The following is a 13,930-nucleotide window of genomic DNA, read 5'->3' as shown; positions in this document are numbered from 1 at the left end:
CTTGACAGTGATACTAACTGTACCCGATGCACAACTGAAGCTGAAGGACGGACAACGAGGAAATCACCATTGGTGGCTGCAAAAGCCCTCGATTGTCAGCCCGCTACCCACCTAATGACCTTCAATTAAACCGTGTACAGATAGGAACCGGAAAAAAAAAGACACCAAAGGTAGAATTGGATGAGGAATCCATTTGTGGTCGTCGATGATAAAATAGGCCACCATTTGGTGTGAATTTAGGAGGTGGTTGCACTGCAAGAGCTGATCAGTAAGAAGAGTTTGTGCACATATTAGCAACGACCATTGATGATGCACGAGGTGGACGATTGATGGAAAGAAGTGGCAGTTTGGGTTCACCGTTGCCGAACCAGAAAAACATTGGGTGCAAGCTAGCTCCTCAACTTATTTTTGGCCAAACGGCCGAACGGCATGCATGTGGCAGTGCCCATAGGGACGGCAGCAACGTTTTGGTATGGATCAAATGCTCTGATGATGAAGATAAAAAAGCTTTATGTGCAATCACCTCAAGCCAATCATGTTGCTGTCATTGGGTATGGATCAAACATTCAAACGCTATGATGAAGATAAAAGGGGGGAAAAAAGCTTACATGCTCCTCTAAGCTTACAGCGGGTACTAGGGTGGGCGTGGGTAATGTCAAGGTTAAAGCCTGTGTACAATAAGTTTGAGAAGATACAACATATTAAGACAACAACACGCGGCAGAAACAAATAACACCAACAAAAAACATAATAGCGATAAAGGATGATGGAGCAACGCTCTTGAACCACTTAGCTTCCACTCAAGCAGGCGATATGTGTGGGCCATATTTTACAACCACTAACAAGATACCCTAATGTGCCTATTTGATTTGGTTCATTAGTGAATTCGTCAATAGTATTTGGGGCTTTTAGACAAAATAATAATTTTGAAACAATGAAATAAAATGACTTAAATAAATTTATTTTAATAAAAAAGAAGCATGGAAAATTCTAGCTACCCGTGCTAAACAGCGCATGCTAGTTTCTCTAACTCTACTTAAAAAACCAATTGAAGGATAAATTTTTGGTGCCACCTCCAACCCCCTCCTTTCGTCATTCTGCCGCAGAAGGATCAGACCCGTTAGATCGAAACGCTTCAATCCGTGCGTCCATCGTCCGCGTCCGATCCCCCTCGCGACACCCGCCTCCCCCTCACGACACGCCTCCACCCCCCGCGACCCCGCCGTGATCGCTCTGCCCGCAGGCGCCCTTGCCGAAGCCGTCGCGCCCGATCCGCTCGAACGCTCGTCTCCTCCCGCGATCGCCGGCGCCCTAACCCTCGCCATCACCGTCGCGACTGAACCACGAATGCGACCCCGCCCGCCACCGCGCCTCCACCTATCCGTTGCCCAGCGTCGTCCCCACGCTGCCGCCGCCGCCGCGCAGCTCAGGGAAGCTCGCTCGAGGAGGTAGAAAGACCTCTCACCTTCCCCCTATTTCCAATCCCTTCCACCCCCACCAGATTGGGGAAATTCCGCGCCCAATCCGAACGGCTCCGGCCGCCCAACCGCAAGAACCGGACGCCGGTATCCTCTCTCTTTCTTGGTGCGGAGTTTCTTGGTTTTTGATTTGTGCGGAATGGGATGCTGCCGAACGGCAGGGTGCCCGCCGCACCCGCCACCGTGGCCAAGGGGAAGCGGCCCGGATGGCGGTCGCGGGGCCCGTCTACGCCAGGGTAGCCGGGGAGGCGGTGTACGTGGCGGAGCCGGCTCCGGCGTCGGCGTCGAGGGGCCCGGCGTACGATGGCCTGCCCCTGGGCAATGCTGCCGGCACGCGCACCGCGACGGTGAGATTGGCTGCTGCCTCGTGCTACGTTCGTCTCCGCGCTCAATTGGGTTCGCTGTGCTGCTGGGCTCGTGTTGATTGGGCACCGGTGATTGCAGGAGCTGGTCGGGAGAGGCCCGGCGGGGACGACGAGTTGCCACCAGTGCCGCAAGGCTGGGGCCGTCCTTTGGTGTTCCAGCTGCGACAGGAGAGGCTACTGCGCCGGCTGCATCTCGAGATGGTATGTCGCACCATGGTCTGTCAGTAATCAGTTACAGACTAGAGCTCGTAGTGAATTAGCGCATAGAAAGTACCCAGGCTTTGTGGTTGGCCATTTTTATGCTATTGTTAGGTGATTGCAGCAGTGTCCACCTAGACGCTCACCAGATCTCTATGACCACACTGAAGGAGATATTGCAGTAATTACTGCTGCGCGTTACGTTGCAGTTCTGCTCAAACCACCTACAAAAATCAAAAGCACCTGTATGAAACTTGCAGAAAACATGCACTATCTTAGTCACTTGCAAATGGAACTTTCAGAAACATTAAGGGGCTGTTTGGTTGCCTGGTTCCAGCCCGGCCAGGCTCTCCGCATGCGACTTCTGAGTGTTTGGTTGCCTGCGCCAGCGGCCGAGCCAGGCTCCTGTGGTGCAAGATGCGCCTCCCAGCCAGGCCCGTGGGAAACGTAGGAATCGAGCGTTTCCGTCAGGCCAGGCCGGCGCGATGCAGGCTGGGATGCGCGAGCTGCATGAGAGGAGAGAGCAGCGGTGGACAACTCGTGCGCCCAGGCAACCAAACAGCTTCCCTGCTTGGCCATGCTGCATGCGCCCAGGCAACCAAACGGTGAGCAATTGCATGGCAGCAGCCTGGCCAAGGAGAGCCTGGCTCGATGCAGGCTGGGGCATGCGGGAAACCAGACAGCCCCTAAGTACCTTAGGGCATATTGCGACATGCATAAAAAATGCAAGGATATTTAACTACTCATTGTCTTATTCGTTTCAATAGCATAACCTCTGGATTGGCATCTTAAAGGCAAAATTTGGCATCAGTTCATTCCAAATCGTCAGATGCGAAAGCAACAACACACAACTTCAGGTGCAACAGTCATCATCTTCTCATAAAATAGTACAACTTCTGAGTCATAGAATTTGTTCTATAACTTGAGTTGAAGATGGTCTTGTGGTGCAAAACTGCAAGCAAGCCAAGACGGTCGTGGCCAATGGATCAGGATCAGCGTTGGCGTCAGGTTGGTTTCGGTTCACTCTCCGGTTGGATAGAGGTAGCGTATTTGTCGTGTTTGCTCAATTGTGGGGGGCAGGATTGAATTACGTGCAGGATGGGCGGCGGACAAGAAGCTGAAGGCGAATCCAGCACGGACGCCTGTTGCTCGCCGGTCGATGGTAAAGATCCTTCCTTGACTGGTCTCTTGCTTGAAGCTGGCATCTTTTTCATCTATTTTTAGTTGCATTGTGGTAAGACTTTGGTCCGGTTTTCTTTGACTTAGCCTGCCAAGTCTGAATCAGTGGATTCGGCCGCGCCAAATGATGCAACTACTAATCCAGATTTGGGCGTGCGTTTCCCCCTTTTGCGTCTCAATTTCAGTTATCGTCTCTAAATTGAATGCACCATTATTGTCGGTTGTCTGGACATTTGCCATTGATCCCATTTCTGATGCTTGCTAGAAATGATTCAATCAATGTTGTTGCCTTACTAGATCGACTAATCAGAACTGTTTTCAATTTATGATTTTTATCAAAAGGCTTGGCATTTCGTTCTGCTGAAACTCTTGATATTGGGTATCAGGTCACATGAGAACGCCGCCAAACCATTGAAACAAGCGCAGCCAGGGGAAACAGATGATGATGTGCGCTCCACCACATTGTAAGAAATTCTTCATGATAGAGTGATAGTCTCTTATTTATTCTTCCACGTGGTATCAATATGATTGTCATCATTCTGTGTTGTTTTGCAGAAGTACGAATACTCCCCATGTAGCAGCTAGCAAGAGTGCTGCTACTGGCTTTAGTTTCAGATTGGAGCAGCGTGCTGAGAAGCGAAAGGAGGTGACCACTAGATTGGTCAGGTTTGATTATTGTCCCTTCCATTTAGGCGAGTTTAGTCTGTTAAAGAAATGGCAATACTTTTGGTGTTTGGTTCTTGTCAGTTGTGATGAGCTGTGAAGTGTTCTCTTCTGAGATGTAGACAGCCACCAAGTGGTTTTGGTCTTATTTGCATATGGCTATATGGACTATTAGTCAAAACTTGAATATGTGACCTTAATTTCCCATCTATTTACATGCACTCTATAATCTCATAATAAAATGGTTTTGAGATTAAAATACTGGTTTAGCTCTACATTAGAGGTTCCCAAATTTATTTAGCATTATCCCTTATTTTTGTGCAATACTATCTCTTGCAGGGTCTTGCTCTAGCTACTGTTTTTCTCTGGATGCTGTCAAAAACTTCAGTTCCTTGGATATTACTTGCTGACTGATCTACTTTTATTCCCCTAAGTCCCTAGCAATTTGCTGCTACTTCCCATTTTAGTGATGTCCATAGTATGTAAATGATGTGGCTTGCTGTAGTTTGTTTCGTGTTTATTGAAAGATGTATCACAGTGTGCCCTCTAATGTAGGCTGTAATATGGAGGACCTGGTGCTGTAGTGCGAAAGTTTCAGTTGTAGTTAAAATTTGACAGCATCGCTCTGAAGTCAGTACATACATAATAGTTGTAACATGTAAGTATACTGCTTTGATTTGCTTATGTTTCTGAACTTTGAATTTAATTCTTTGTCAAATTCAATGCCCAATTTCCTAATATTGCCATGCTGATCTTAGTTGTCCAAGCTTGCAGGAATTTTTTTTGCTTCTCTTCCATATAAAATTTGTGTTTCCAGTGCTTGTACTTCTGAATACATCAACTCTATCTGCGATCTCTGCACCTCTGCTCTCAGCCGGTATTCTACTGCAGGAGAACCATGCTGCTGAATTTGACTACAAGCAGGTCACATAGATGACAAACATTTGTGTTTTTCTTGAACTGTTGATGCACCCATGGACAGTAATGGCATTTAAGATTTTGCTGAATTCAGGTTCATAAAAAGTTCTACAAGTGATTTATTCTAAGGGGGCAACACTGAAATGTCTATGGTCAGCTTGGGATTCTGAGGTGTGCACACTTACTAGATCATCAAAAATAAAAAGGACTAAAAGACAAAAATTACAAGCTGTTAAATGTTAAGTCTTTATGGGGAGGTTTTATTTCATACGAATCAATTTTGTCCATTTGTTTGCCATCTGGTATTATTCTGATTATGTAGCTAAAGTACCGGGCAACAAGACATGCGAGTTACTCACGCTCTTTTATGTATACGAACATGAAATTTTGTGCTATATGCTTATGGACAGGCCAATATTAATTCATTTTTTGATGGAAAAGCTTGATAATATGGCTTGCCAATTCATTCAAATATTCTCTATGAGTTATCTATTGTTACTTTAATGTAAAATGTGCTATACGATTATTTTGGAAGTTCGTCATTACCTTCTACTATCTATTATGGCGATGCCTTGTTGCCAAAGGAACTTACAGAATATTGCCTTGTTGGTCTCATCTAAGCAATTGGTTTAGCTGGTTAACTACTTGGCATACCAAAGCACCCTGAAGCATGAAGGATTATTCTTTCCGCAGCATACTTCTATGGGGATTGAAGCCAGGTGCTGTGCTCTGAAGGATTGTTTCACTGTAAGGGAGTGTTTGGTTGTGTTCTTAATCAATTTGCTACCTCAAAATATCTTGCAAATACTTTGATCCCTCATGTACGTCATTTCTTAAAAGAAAGTTGTAAAGGAATTTCTATCAGTGTACTTCATATATTTTAGAACTTCAGTTTGCAGCTCATCAACAATAAATACATGGCCCTATCTTAAAAATCTAAAACTTTTGTATAAGAGCTAGACTTTGTCCCTTTTTTCTTTACTTGTATCAATTTTAGACTACGCTTGCATGAGTGAATTTTTTTTAATCACCCATAGCAACGCACGGGTATGTACCTATGGTTGTAAAGTGTTCAAAGTAATATACCCAATGCTGTATTTTTCAGGCTTTATGTTGATCTACCTTATTCCCCCATGTTTTTTCTTGATTTCTTATGTAAACATGGTTCTTTCCTGGTCAATTGCTTCTGATGGCAGGTCAGGGCCCAAAGGGAGCGAATACTAATGAACCTGGCACAAGCAGTTTGCACTGTCAATCCGGCAGCTAATGGAGGCACTACCGGTTCACCATACTTCTTGGTTCAGGGAGGAACTCTATTGTGTGATTGCATCTTTGTTAACCTCCCTGCCTTTTCCTTTTGTTATCACAACCATGAACAACAAGAACGAAGAATTACATCATTCTGTTTGATTTCGTGGTTATTCGACAAGTATTGATTGCATTCATGGTGTGTTTGTGCAGCTTGGCAATCTTGATCTATGGCTGACAATGTGCTAAGCCAATGCTTAGCCAACTACAGCAAACCAATATCAGTTGCTCAGCATGAGATAGGATTAAAGTTCAATGCTTGCCGTTTGTTGTATATAATTGTGATTTGAGGGGATGATAGATTTTCAAATTTTTGTTTTGCCCCGTGCGTTTGCACGGGCACGAACCTAGTTAATTAATATAAGGTTAAGTGTTACATTAATCAGAAAAGGTAAGAAACGGGGCATTACAGGTGGCTAGGAATTTGAGAGATTCTGCAACAAAAATATCGATGGATATATAGCAAAAACTCTGTTCTCATTTCTTTTTATTTCTCAGATGAAAAGAAGAAAGTGAATTAGTGAAACATTACCAATGTGCCCTTCGTGTGTGTGTCAACGCCGTCCACCGTTGTTGACACTGTTTCTGTCCCGCGATTTTTCCGCTTGTCGGATACGAGCCGCCAACCATCGTCCACCCTTCCCGTGGTCAACTCGACACGAGACCGAGCCGGAACTGGCTCCCTGACCGTGCGCCATACATAAAGCCATGCCACCTCCGACTGCCTCTGCTTCTTCGTTCTTCCCCCTAGCTTCTACGCTCGCCTTGCCGTCGCCGCTGCCCGTGCCTAGCTGCGGGCTGCCGCCACTGCGCCGGCTGCCACGCGAAGCTAACTTCATCTCTCCTCCATGGCTGTCGTCCAGAAGAGGCCTTCCTCGCGTGCTGAGGGCGGCTGCTTAGCCGCCGCAAGGCGACGCTGCGCGGCAGCAACCATGCTCATCTCCGGAGAAGAAGCGCCAGCGCCGACGGATCGCCGGAGAAGAAACGACGACGGGGCGTGGATCGGCACCGTGGAATCGTACCAGAGGCTCAGGAAGATCGGCGAGGGGCGTTCGGCGCCGTCTCCAAGGCGCGGCACCTCCGCACCGGCGAGGTCGTCGCCATCAAGTCCAACCGCAGCGGCGCCGGTGTCGTTGGGGCGGCGCTGCTGCGGGAGGCCCCGCTGCTCGCGGCGTGCCGCGGGAACGCCGCCGTGGTGCGGCTCCTGGAGGTCGTGCGCGGCTCCGGGATGGACCCCACCTCGTCCTGGAGTACGTCGGCCCAAGCCTCCACGACGTCATCGCCGCGCGCCGCCGCCACGGGATCCCGTTCACCGAGTCGGAGGCGCGTCACGCGATGGCGCAGCTGCTTGCCGGCGCGTGGACGATGCACGCCCACGGCATCGAGCACCGCGACCTGAAGCCCGGGAACGTGCTCGTAGGGGAGCACGGCCGCCGGCTCAAGATCTGCGACCTCGGCCTCGCCAGGTCCGCGGCCGCGCCGCTGCCGGACGCGCAGAAGGTGGATGGCACGATCGGGTACATCGCGCCCGAGGTGCTCCTGTGTGAGAAGGACTGCGGCGCGGCCGTCGACATGGGCGCTTGGGTGCATTATGGCGGAGCTCGTCATGGGGCAGTCGCTGTTCCCGGAAGATGGCTTGTGCCAGCAGCTGATCACCATCGTCGACCTCCTAGGAATCCCCGACGACGTGTCGTTGATGCCGCTGGGCATCGACGCCGCGGCGCCAAGCAAGCTGCGGGACAAGGTGCCGGAGGAGCGGCTGTCGGCGGCGGGCTTCAATGTCCTGCGCGGCCTGCTGCAATACGACCCCAAGGACAGGCTCACCGCCGCGGCGCTGCGGATGCCATGGTTCACACCCATGGATGACTGACGACTGACGATGCTCCAGCGACGACGGCAGGGGCTGTTAGCTAGCAAAGCTGTAGTATTAGCCTGACGATTTAGTTTAGACTACTTGCTCCGCGTCATCAGACAGTTTTTCCCCGTAATGATGCAGCGAGTACTGAGTACAGCGTAGGATTTGTAACTGCAGATTTGTATATGGATTCTTTTGCATCATGATACTGCAAAAGTGTAATCAGAACCTCCAAAATTGTATTTATATATGGGAGTTGCTGGAATTGGACCTGTATGATCTGTATGTAAGTTCAAATTGCTTATGTATGTAACTATTACTAGTATAAAATTGCGTTTCAGAAATATTTTCTTGCAGCTGCTAGCACTATATATCTCTGTGATGGTGGAAATAACTAAAGTCGATTTTATCTATGGCCCGCAACTATGTTCATGTTGAACATAATAATTGCACTTGAGCTTATCATAGTATCACAGAGTATTTGTCAAAAGAACTGGTTGTAGGATACTCCAGTGTATCTTTTCCCAAAACCGGATCATGTTTCACCTTTTGGTCTAAACCAAAATTTGTTTTGACAATGTGACATCAAATCTGGGTGGTTTTAATGACATGGCGGGTTTATAGTCATCATACCAGTGGCTAAGCTTACCATATCACCCTTCTCCCTGCTTTGCATAAAGAAAAAATCTCCCCTCTATGTACTTACAATGATACCCCCTTCTCCCCTAAATTTCTCCTCTCTATCTCACAACTTGGCCGCGATGCTGCTTGAGCTCACCTGCAGCACCACTAGTCAGCTTAGTCATAGCGATTGCCCTATGAGATTCTACGCAGCATGGCGACGTCCTGTCACGACTAGACCTGGACGTTTTTCGAGCTTGGCCGGGCCACGTCCAAAAAAAAGATCTATTCATTTTGGACCGAAAATTCGTGCCCACGTCTGTCTCATGGATACTATCAGGCTGGATTTTTTCGGTCGGGCTCAGGCTTCTCGTTCTTTTTCATTAGTAGAAAAATAAATGAAATAAATTTTCAGGCTGAGCTTGGGCCGGCACAATTTTTTCCTGGACCGGCATGCTTTGACCAACAAGGACCCATAAGACATGTTGGCCGCGCTGTTGGGCTGACTTGGCCAGACTAAAAATGCTCAGGTCTAGTCGTGACCGCTATCGACGCCCCTGATCTCGCTGTGGCATGAAATTGGTAGTGGTGCCACAGATGGCATGATTTGCCAGCAAAAAAATGAAACATTCCTAATATGAATGTTTCATTCCTAACTCTTTAGTAATATTAACTATGACAGCATTTTCGAGTAATATTCCTACCCTAATCCTAGTCGCGCTTCGTAGTCCCCAGGTCATCTTCCATGCGAACGCTCTCCCTCTCCCAGTCCCGGGGCGATCACATTCTTGCTATTGGTGTTGGCTGCCCCTGTCACTGGTGTGTGACCGGCAAACCACCATGCTCGGCAAACCGCCATGCTGATGGATGGATGGATGGATGGATGACGGCAATATTCCTGATCCCCCAATTGGAGGCATCATCTTGCATTCCCTACACACTCTGCCTTCGTTAGACTCATGTTGTTCGATCGTTTAAGCAACCTTAGCGAGATTTCCTCAGTTTGAGTAAATTAATGTGTGCTAAAATTTGCAAAAAAAAATTCTGTTTCTGTTTGTGAATCATATAAAATACCTGGTCAAACATTAGGTCAACCCTCTCATTTCTACAATTCAAATGCTATTAATTTAAACTTTTGCAGCTAAAACTTGAAATCATGCTTGCATGTTTGATTTGATTTTTCTTGGATTTTATTGGATCTCAAATGTGTGTTTTCAAATTTTGGATAGTTCAAGATCTGAACATAAATCTAACTTAAATTGAAAACCTAATTTGACTAACTCTAACCCAGCCTAACTCTCTTTTCTCTCCCTCTCCTTTTCCCGCCACAGGCCCTAGCTGAGCTAGCTAGCTAGCTAGCCTAGGAACAACCTAAGATGACTCGTCGCTTAGACTGCTATATGATAATGGTATCATTATAATGCTACTCTCTCTCTCTCTCTCTCTCTCTCTCTCTCTCTCTCTCTCTCTCTCTCTCTCTCTCTCTCTCTCCATTTTTCATCCCCTGCATCTCGCACCCACTTGGCGACAATAAGAAGAGCACTCCTGCAGCCTTTCCGCGTCGTGCTAGGAGCTATAGATGCTACCAAGTGGGGACGGGTCAAGTAGTGAATTCTCTCCATTACCCTCACCGGGGTGAGCTAGTAGGCATGACTATGCAGTAGAGTTCACGTCTCATGCCTAAAAACCTAGTCCCGGTGCCATGGATGGCCACGACGTGCCTCTTCACTCGAATATTGAAGATCGCCACCCTCCATCGCTAACCACTACTTTGCCACATCCTCGCCCAACCATAACTGTGCCTCTTCTATAAAAAGCACAAGCTGCCATCATTTAACCCTAGAAAAATAAGGTCGAAAGCCATAATCTTCAACACCAACGTTGCTGCATAAGGGAAGGGGAGGATGAAGAAGAAACGAGGAGGCGGAGGAGGTTACGAGGGTTGGCAACTTAACTGGTTCTTGGCCACTCAATGATTGATCTTAGGTGGAGATGATAAACCGGTTATAGTGTTTGGATCATAGCTAGTTCTCTTGCAATCAGGAATGATGTGCCGGTTATGATGCTTGGTTCTGTGGTGGTGGTACTTGCAACTTGAGGTTATGAAGTAAGACGTCGGACGTAATCTAGCAGCAAAAATAAGAGAGCAGTGCTTATATGACTCAGATAGCTAGCCATAGTGAGGTACCTAGTACCATGTGGGTAGCCAGCCAGAGTATGGTATTAAATTTAGTTAGCGGGTAGGTTGCACAGGAATCTAATTTTGCTTGACCAAGATTGTGGTAAAAGAAGGAAGGTGCATAATTGTAGGTGGAGTCATAGAATTCTGATTTACAGGGATAGCAATGTTTTTTCAATGATGGGTCTGAGATGATACATCATTCAACTCCCATTAGCGGCAAACACAACAAGTCAAGTTCGATGTACATGGATGTTAGTGCATAACGGCTTCAAAATGGTGGAAGATTTGCCAAGGTGGAGATCAAATCACTAAATGATCTCTCTACCGCGCTCTTATTAAAATGTTTGGCTAGGCTTCTTCTTTTCCGAAGGACCTCTCACCTCCGGAATGTCTGATTAACCGTTGCTTGTTAGACTTTGTATTGAATATTGTGTACAGTTTGATTATGCTTAAGATGGGACTTGAGATGTATTAGCGGTATAGGTTAGATTTTGTATCAAACTCCTACAACCCGGTATCCTTATAAATATGAGAGTAGGGATGCTGCTATAACTATAACGACATAGCAACAAGTCCAAAGGGGTGGTGGCACGTTGCTGGGACCCCAAAGCGGCCAATGTTGTGGTATTGGAGAGGAGCATCCATAGTCATGTGTCGGGCATGTAACCTTTGGCTAAATATTAATTGCTAATAAAGATTGTGTCTATGGTGTTGTTTGTAATCATGCAAGTTCATTTCGGTAGATCTAACTATCACTTTGACAGGTGGATTTAGTAGGTGTTGCTTCTAGGGAAAAATTTCTAATAGATTATGTGACGGTGATGGCATGCATTGGCAATTGGTGGGTAGAACCCTTCGGCATGCACTGAAGAGGGGTTCTGGGCTCGGTTTCACAATACTAGCGTTAGGGCAGAAGTGTCAACGAGTGCGGCTTACTGGGATGCCGTCTGTGGTAGTTCTATAACGGATGAGAGTGTGAGAGGGGTTTGTGCGGAGGTCACAAAGGATGGGAAGAGGGGCAAGGAGCAGCCCTTATAGGCGGCCCGGTTGATGAGCTTGGCGCAACTTGTGTATGGCGAAATCGCTAGCCGGCGGGCAGTGGGTTCCTTTCGTTTCTTCTGGGGATCTAAACAAGGATAAACAAGGATAGGATTGTGGGTAAGGGGGAGAGCGTTGATGGGAATGGAGGTTCACGCGGCCAAAGCTTGGGCTGGGAGACATGTGATTTGAATTCCAGCTGACAGTCTATCGATGGAACTTTGAGCCAATGCTAGAGAAGGAGTTTAGACTAGACAATCCAATCCAGTCTGGTTGGTTTAGACCTAGATTTTGAGTAGTTTTTTGCATAGTTCAAGTTAGAGGTTTGAAGGCCTTTTTTTTAAAAAAAAGGTGTAAACTTAAATTGAGCCATATTCAACTTTTTTAAACATAAACTCAATTTTCACTCTAGCATGTTTATTTGTACTTAGGAAATAATATTTATTTTCAATAATTTAACACACTTTCTAATTTATCCTACCAAATTTTAGAAAAAAATAATCCTTATCAATTTAAAACTAGGTGTTACACACACTAACACACAAACACTATCGTGCAATTTCAAGTTCATATGTGATCCTCGCTATCTCTACTGCGAACCTCAGGTGTGCCGGAATCACCGATTGTATGAAAAATTCAGGGAACCCACTAGCTATGAACACTTTTATCAGGAGAACGAGCAACCCTAGGCATGGAAAGTAAAGAAGTAAAGAAGACTAAAATGGGGTTTCAGTCTCTTGTAGTCTTGTATACTCATCAGGTGCCCTGTGATGCTTGTCCCCTACTACTCCCGGCGAAAACACTTCGACAGCCCGTTGCCAGTCGGACGGTCGAGTCTGTTTCTGTTTGCGTCCGATAGATCCAATCCAACCAATAAAAAGCCCTCCCTCCCTTCCGACTCGACTCCCCTTCTCCCCGCCACGACTCTGCTCTTGCCTCTCGCCTCTCGCCTCTCGCCTCGCCTCCCGTCACCTCCCCCTGCTCGGCCGCCCACGAGTTCCATCTCCCCATGGAGGCGTGCGTGCCCTCCCTCAGGGGGGGCGAGCTGCTCGCCTCACACCGGCGCCGCCGACTCCCCGCGCGCTCGGCCGCGCCTGAAGCCGGAAGCAGCGTGGCCTCCGTCGCTGCTGGAACTGCGAGGAACGATGATCGGGAGCGAATCTGTAGATTGGACTCCTTCAAGCGGCTGAAGCAGATCGGCGAGGGGGCGTTCGGCACCGTCTCGAAGGCGCGCGACCGCCGCACCGGCGAAGTGGTCGCCATCAAGTCCGCACGCGACGGCAGCAGCGAGGCGGCGGCGGCGCTGCTGCGGGAGGCCGCGATGCTCGCGGCGTGCGCCGGCAACCCCGCGGTGGTGGCGCTCCGGGAGGTGGCCTGGTCGGAGGACGGCGGCCTGCACCTGGTGATGGAGTTCGTAGGCCACAGCCTCCACGACATCATCAGCGCGCGCCGCCGCCATGGGCTCCGGTTCACCGAGTCGGAGGCGCGCCACGCGATGGCGCAGCTTCTGGCCGGCGTGGGGTCGATGCACGCCCACGGCATCGTCCACCGCGACCTCAAGCCCGGGAACGTGCTTGTCGGGGAGCACGACCGCCGGCTCAAGATCTGCGACCTCGGCCTCGCCAGGTCAGCCGCCGCGCCGCTGCCGGACGCGCGGCTGGAGGGCACGCTCGGTTACATCGCGCCGGAAGCGCTCCTGTGCCAGAAGAACTGCGGCGGGCCCGTCGACATATGGGCTCTCGGCTGCATCATGGCAGACCTCGTCGGCGGGGAGAAGCTCTTCCCGGAGGAGGATGAGTACAGGCAGCTGATCAGCATCATGGACCTCCTAGGGATCCCCGACGACGTGTCATTGATGCCGCTGGGCATCACGGCGGCGGCGCCAAGCAAGCTGCGGGAAAAGGTGCCGGAGGAGCGGCTGTCGCCGGCGGGTTTTGAAGTCCTGTGTGGCCTGCTGGAATACGACCCCAAGGACAGGCTCACCGCCGCGGCGGCACTGCAGATGCCATGGTTTGAAGGCAAGGAAGACTGACGACTGAGTGCTCCAGCGACGACGGCAGGGGCTGTTAGCAAAGCTGCCGTGTTAGCCTGATGATTTAGTTTAGATTATTACTTGCTCCGCGTC

At 48.7% G+C, this 13,930-nt stretch overlaps 3 protein-coding genes across 13 annotated transcripts; all 3 read left to right on the top strand.

Moving 5' to 3' along the window:
* The first annotated feature begins 1,225 nt into the window (after positions 1 to 1,225).
* On the top strand, positions 1,226 to 7,022 carry LOC112901908. 11 transcript variants are annotated; one of them, XR_003230427.1, is made up of 11 exons: positions 1,810 to 1,825; positions 1,923 to 2,044; positions 2,975 to 3,049; positions 3,122 to 3,203; positions 3,607 to 3,684; positions 3,776 to 3,866; positions 4,439 to 4,541; positions 4,642 to 4,807; positions 4,896 to 4,972; positions 5,495 to 5,548; positions 5,998 to 7,022. XR_003230427.1 is itself a non-coding variant. In XM_025970772.1 (5 exons), the coding sequence occupies exons 1-5, from the start codon at positions 1,685 to 1,687 to the stop codon at positions 4,295 to 4,297; spliced, it is 507 nt and encodes a 168-aa protein (XP_025826557.1). In that variant the 5' UTR covers positions 1,226 to 1,684; the 3' UTR covers positions 4,298 to 4,408. The 11 variants fall into 11 exon arrangements, 1 of the variants encoding a protein (XP_025826557.1); XR_003230425.1 differs by having other exon boundaries at positions 2,836 to 3,049; XR_003230426.1 differs by having other exon boundaries at positions 1,800 to 1,825; positions 1,923 to 3,049; positions 5,435 to 5,548.
* A 422-nt stretch (positions 7,023 to 7,444) lies between these two features.
* On the top strand, positions 7,445 to 7,979 carry LOC112903702 (putative cyclin-dependent kinase F-2). Its single transcript, XM_025972929.1, has 2 exons — positions 7,445 to 7,693; positions 7,758 to 7,979. The coding sequence occupies exons 1-2, from the start codon at positions 7,445 to 7,447 to the stop codon at positions 7,977 to 7,979; spliced, it is 471 nt and encodes a 156-aa protein (XP_025828714.1).
* Positions 7,980 to 12,814: 4,835 nt separating this feature from the next.
* LOC112903701 (putative cyclin-dependent kinase F-2) lies at positions 12,815 to 13,837 on the top strand. Its single transcript, XM_025972928.1, has one exon. The coding sequence runs from the start codon at positions 12,815 to 12,817 to the stop codon at positions 13,835 to 13,837; it is 1,023 nt and encodes a 340-aa protein (XP_025828713.1).
* Positions 13,838 to 13,930: the final 93 nt, after the last annotated feature.

This window comes from Panicum hallii, chromosome 8 (assembly GCF_002211085.1).
Source record: "Panicum hallii strain FIL2 chromosome 8, PHallii_v3.1, whole genome shotgun sequence".
NCBI lineage: Eukaryota > Viridiplantae > Streptophyta > Magnoliopsida > Poales > Poaceae > Panicum > Panicum hallii.
This window is presented reverse-complemented; position numbering and strand designations above follow the sequence as displayed.

Coding starts and splice junctions, on each gene's coding strand:
- LOC112903701 (XM_025972928.1), top strand. CDS start 12,815: ATGGAGGCGTGCGTGCCCTCCCTCAGGGGGGGCGAGCTGCTCGCCTCA.
- LOC112903702 (XM_025972929.1), top strand. CDS start 7,445: ATGGCGCAGCTGCTTGCCGGCGCGTGGACGATGCACGCCCACGGCATC. Junction 7,694..7,757: donor CCGTCGACATGGGCGCTTGG/GTGCATTATGGC, acceptor TTGTGCCAGCAG/CTGATCACCATCGTCGACCT.
- LOC112901908 (XM_025970772.1), top strand. CDS start 1,685: ATGGCGGTCGCGGGGCCCGTCTACGCCAGGGTAGCCGGGGAGGCGGTG. Junction 1,826..1,922: donor CCGGCACGCGCACCGCGACG/GTGAGATTGGCT, acceptor CGGTGATTGCAG/GAGCTGGTCGGGAGAGGCCC. Junction 3,867..4,222: donor GTGCTGAGAAGCGAAAGGAG/GTGACCACTAGA, acceptor TATCTCTTGCAG/GGTCTTGCTCTAGCTACTGT.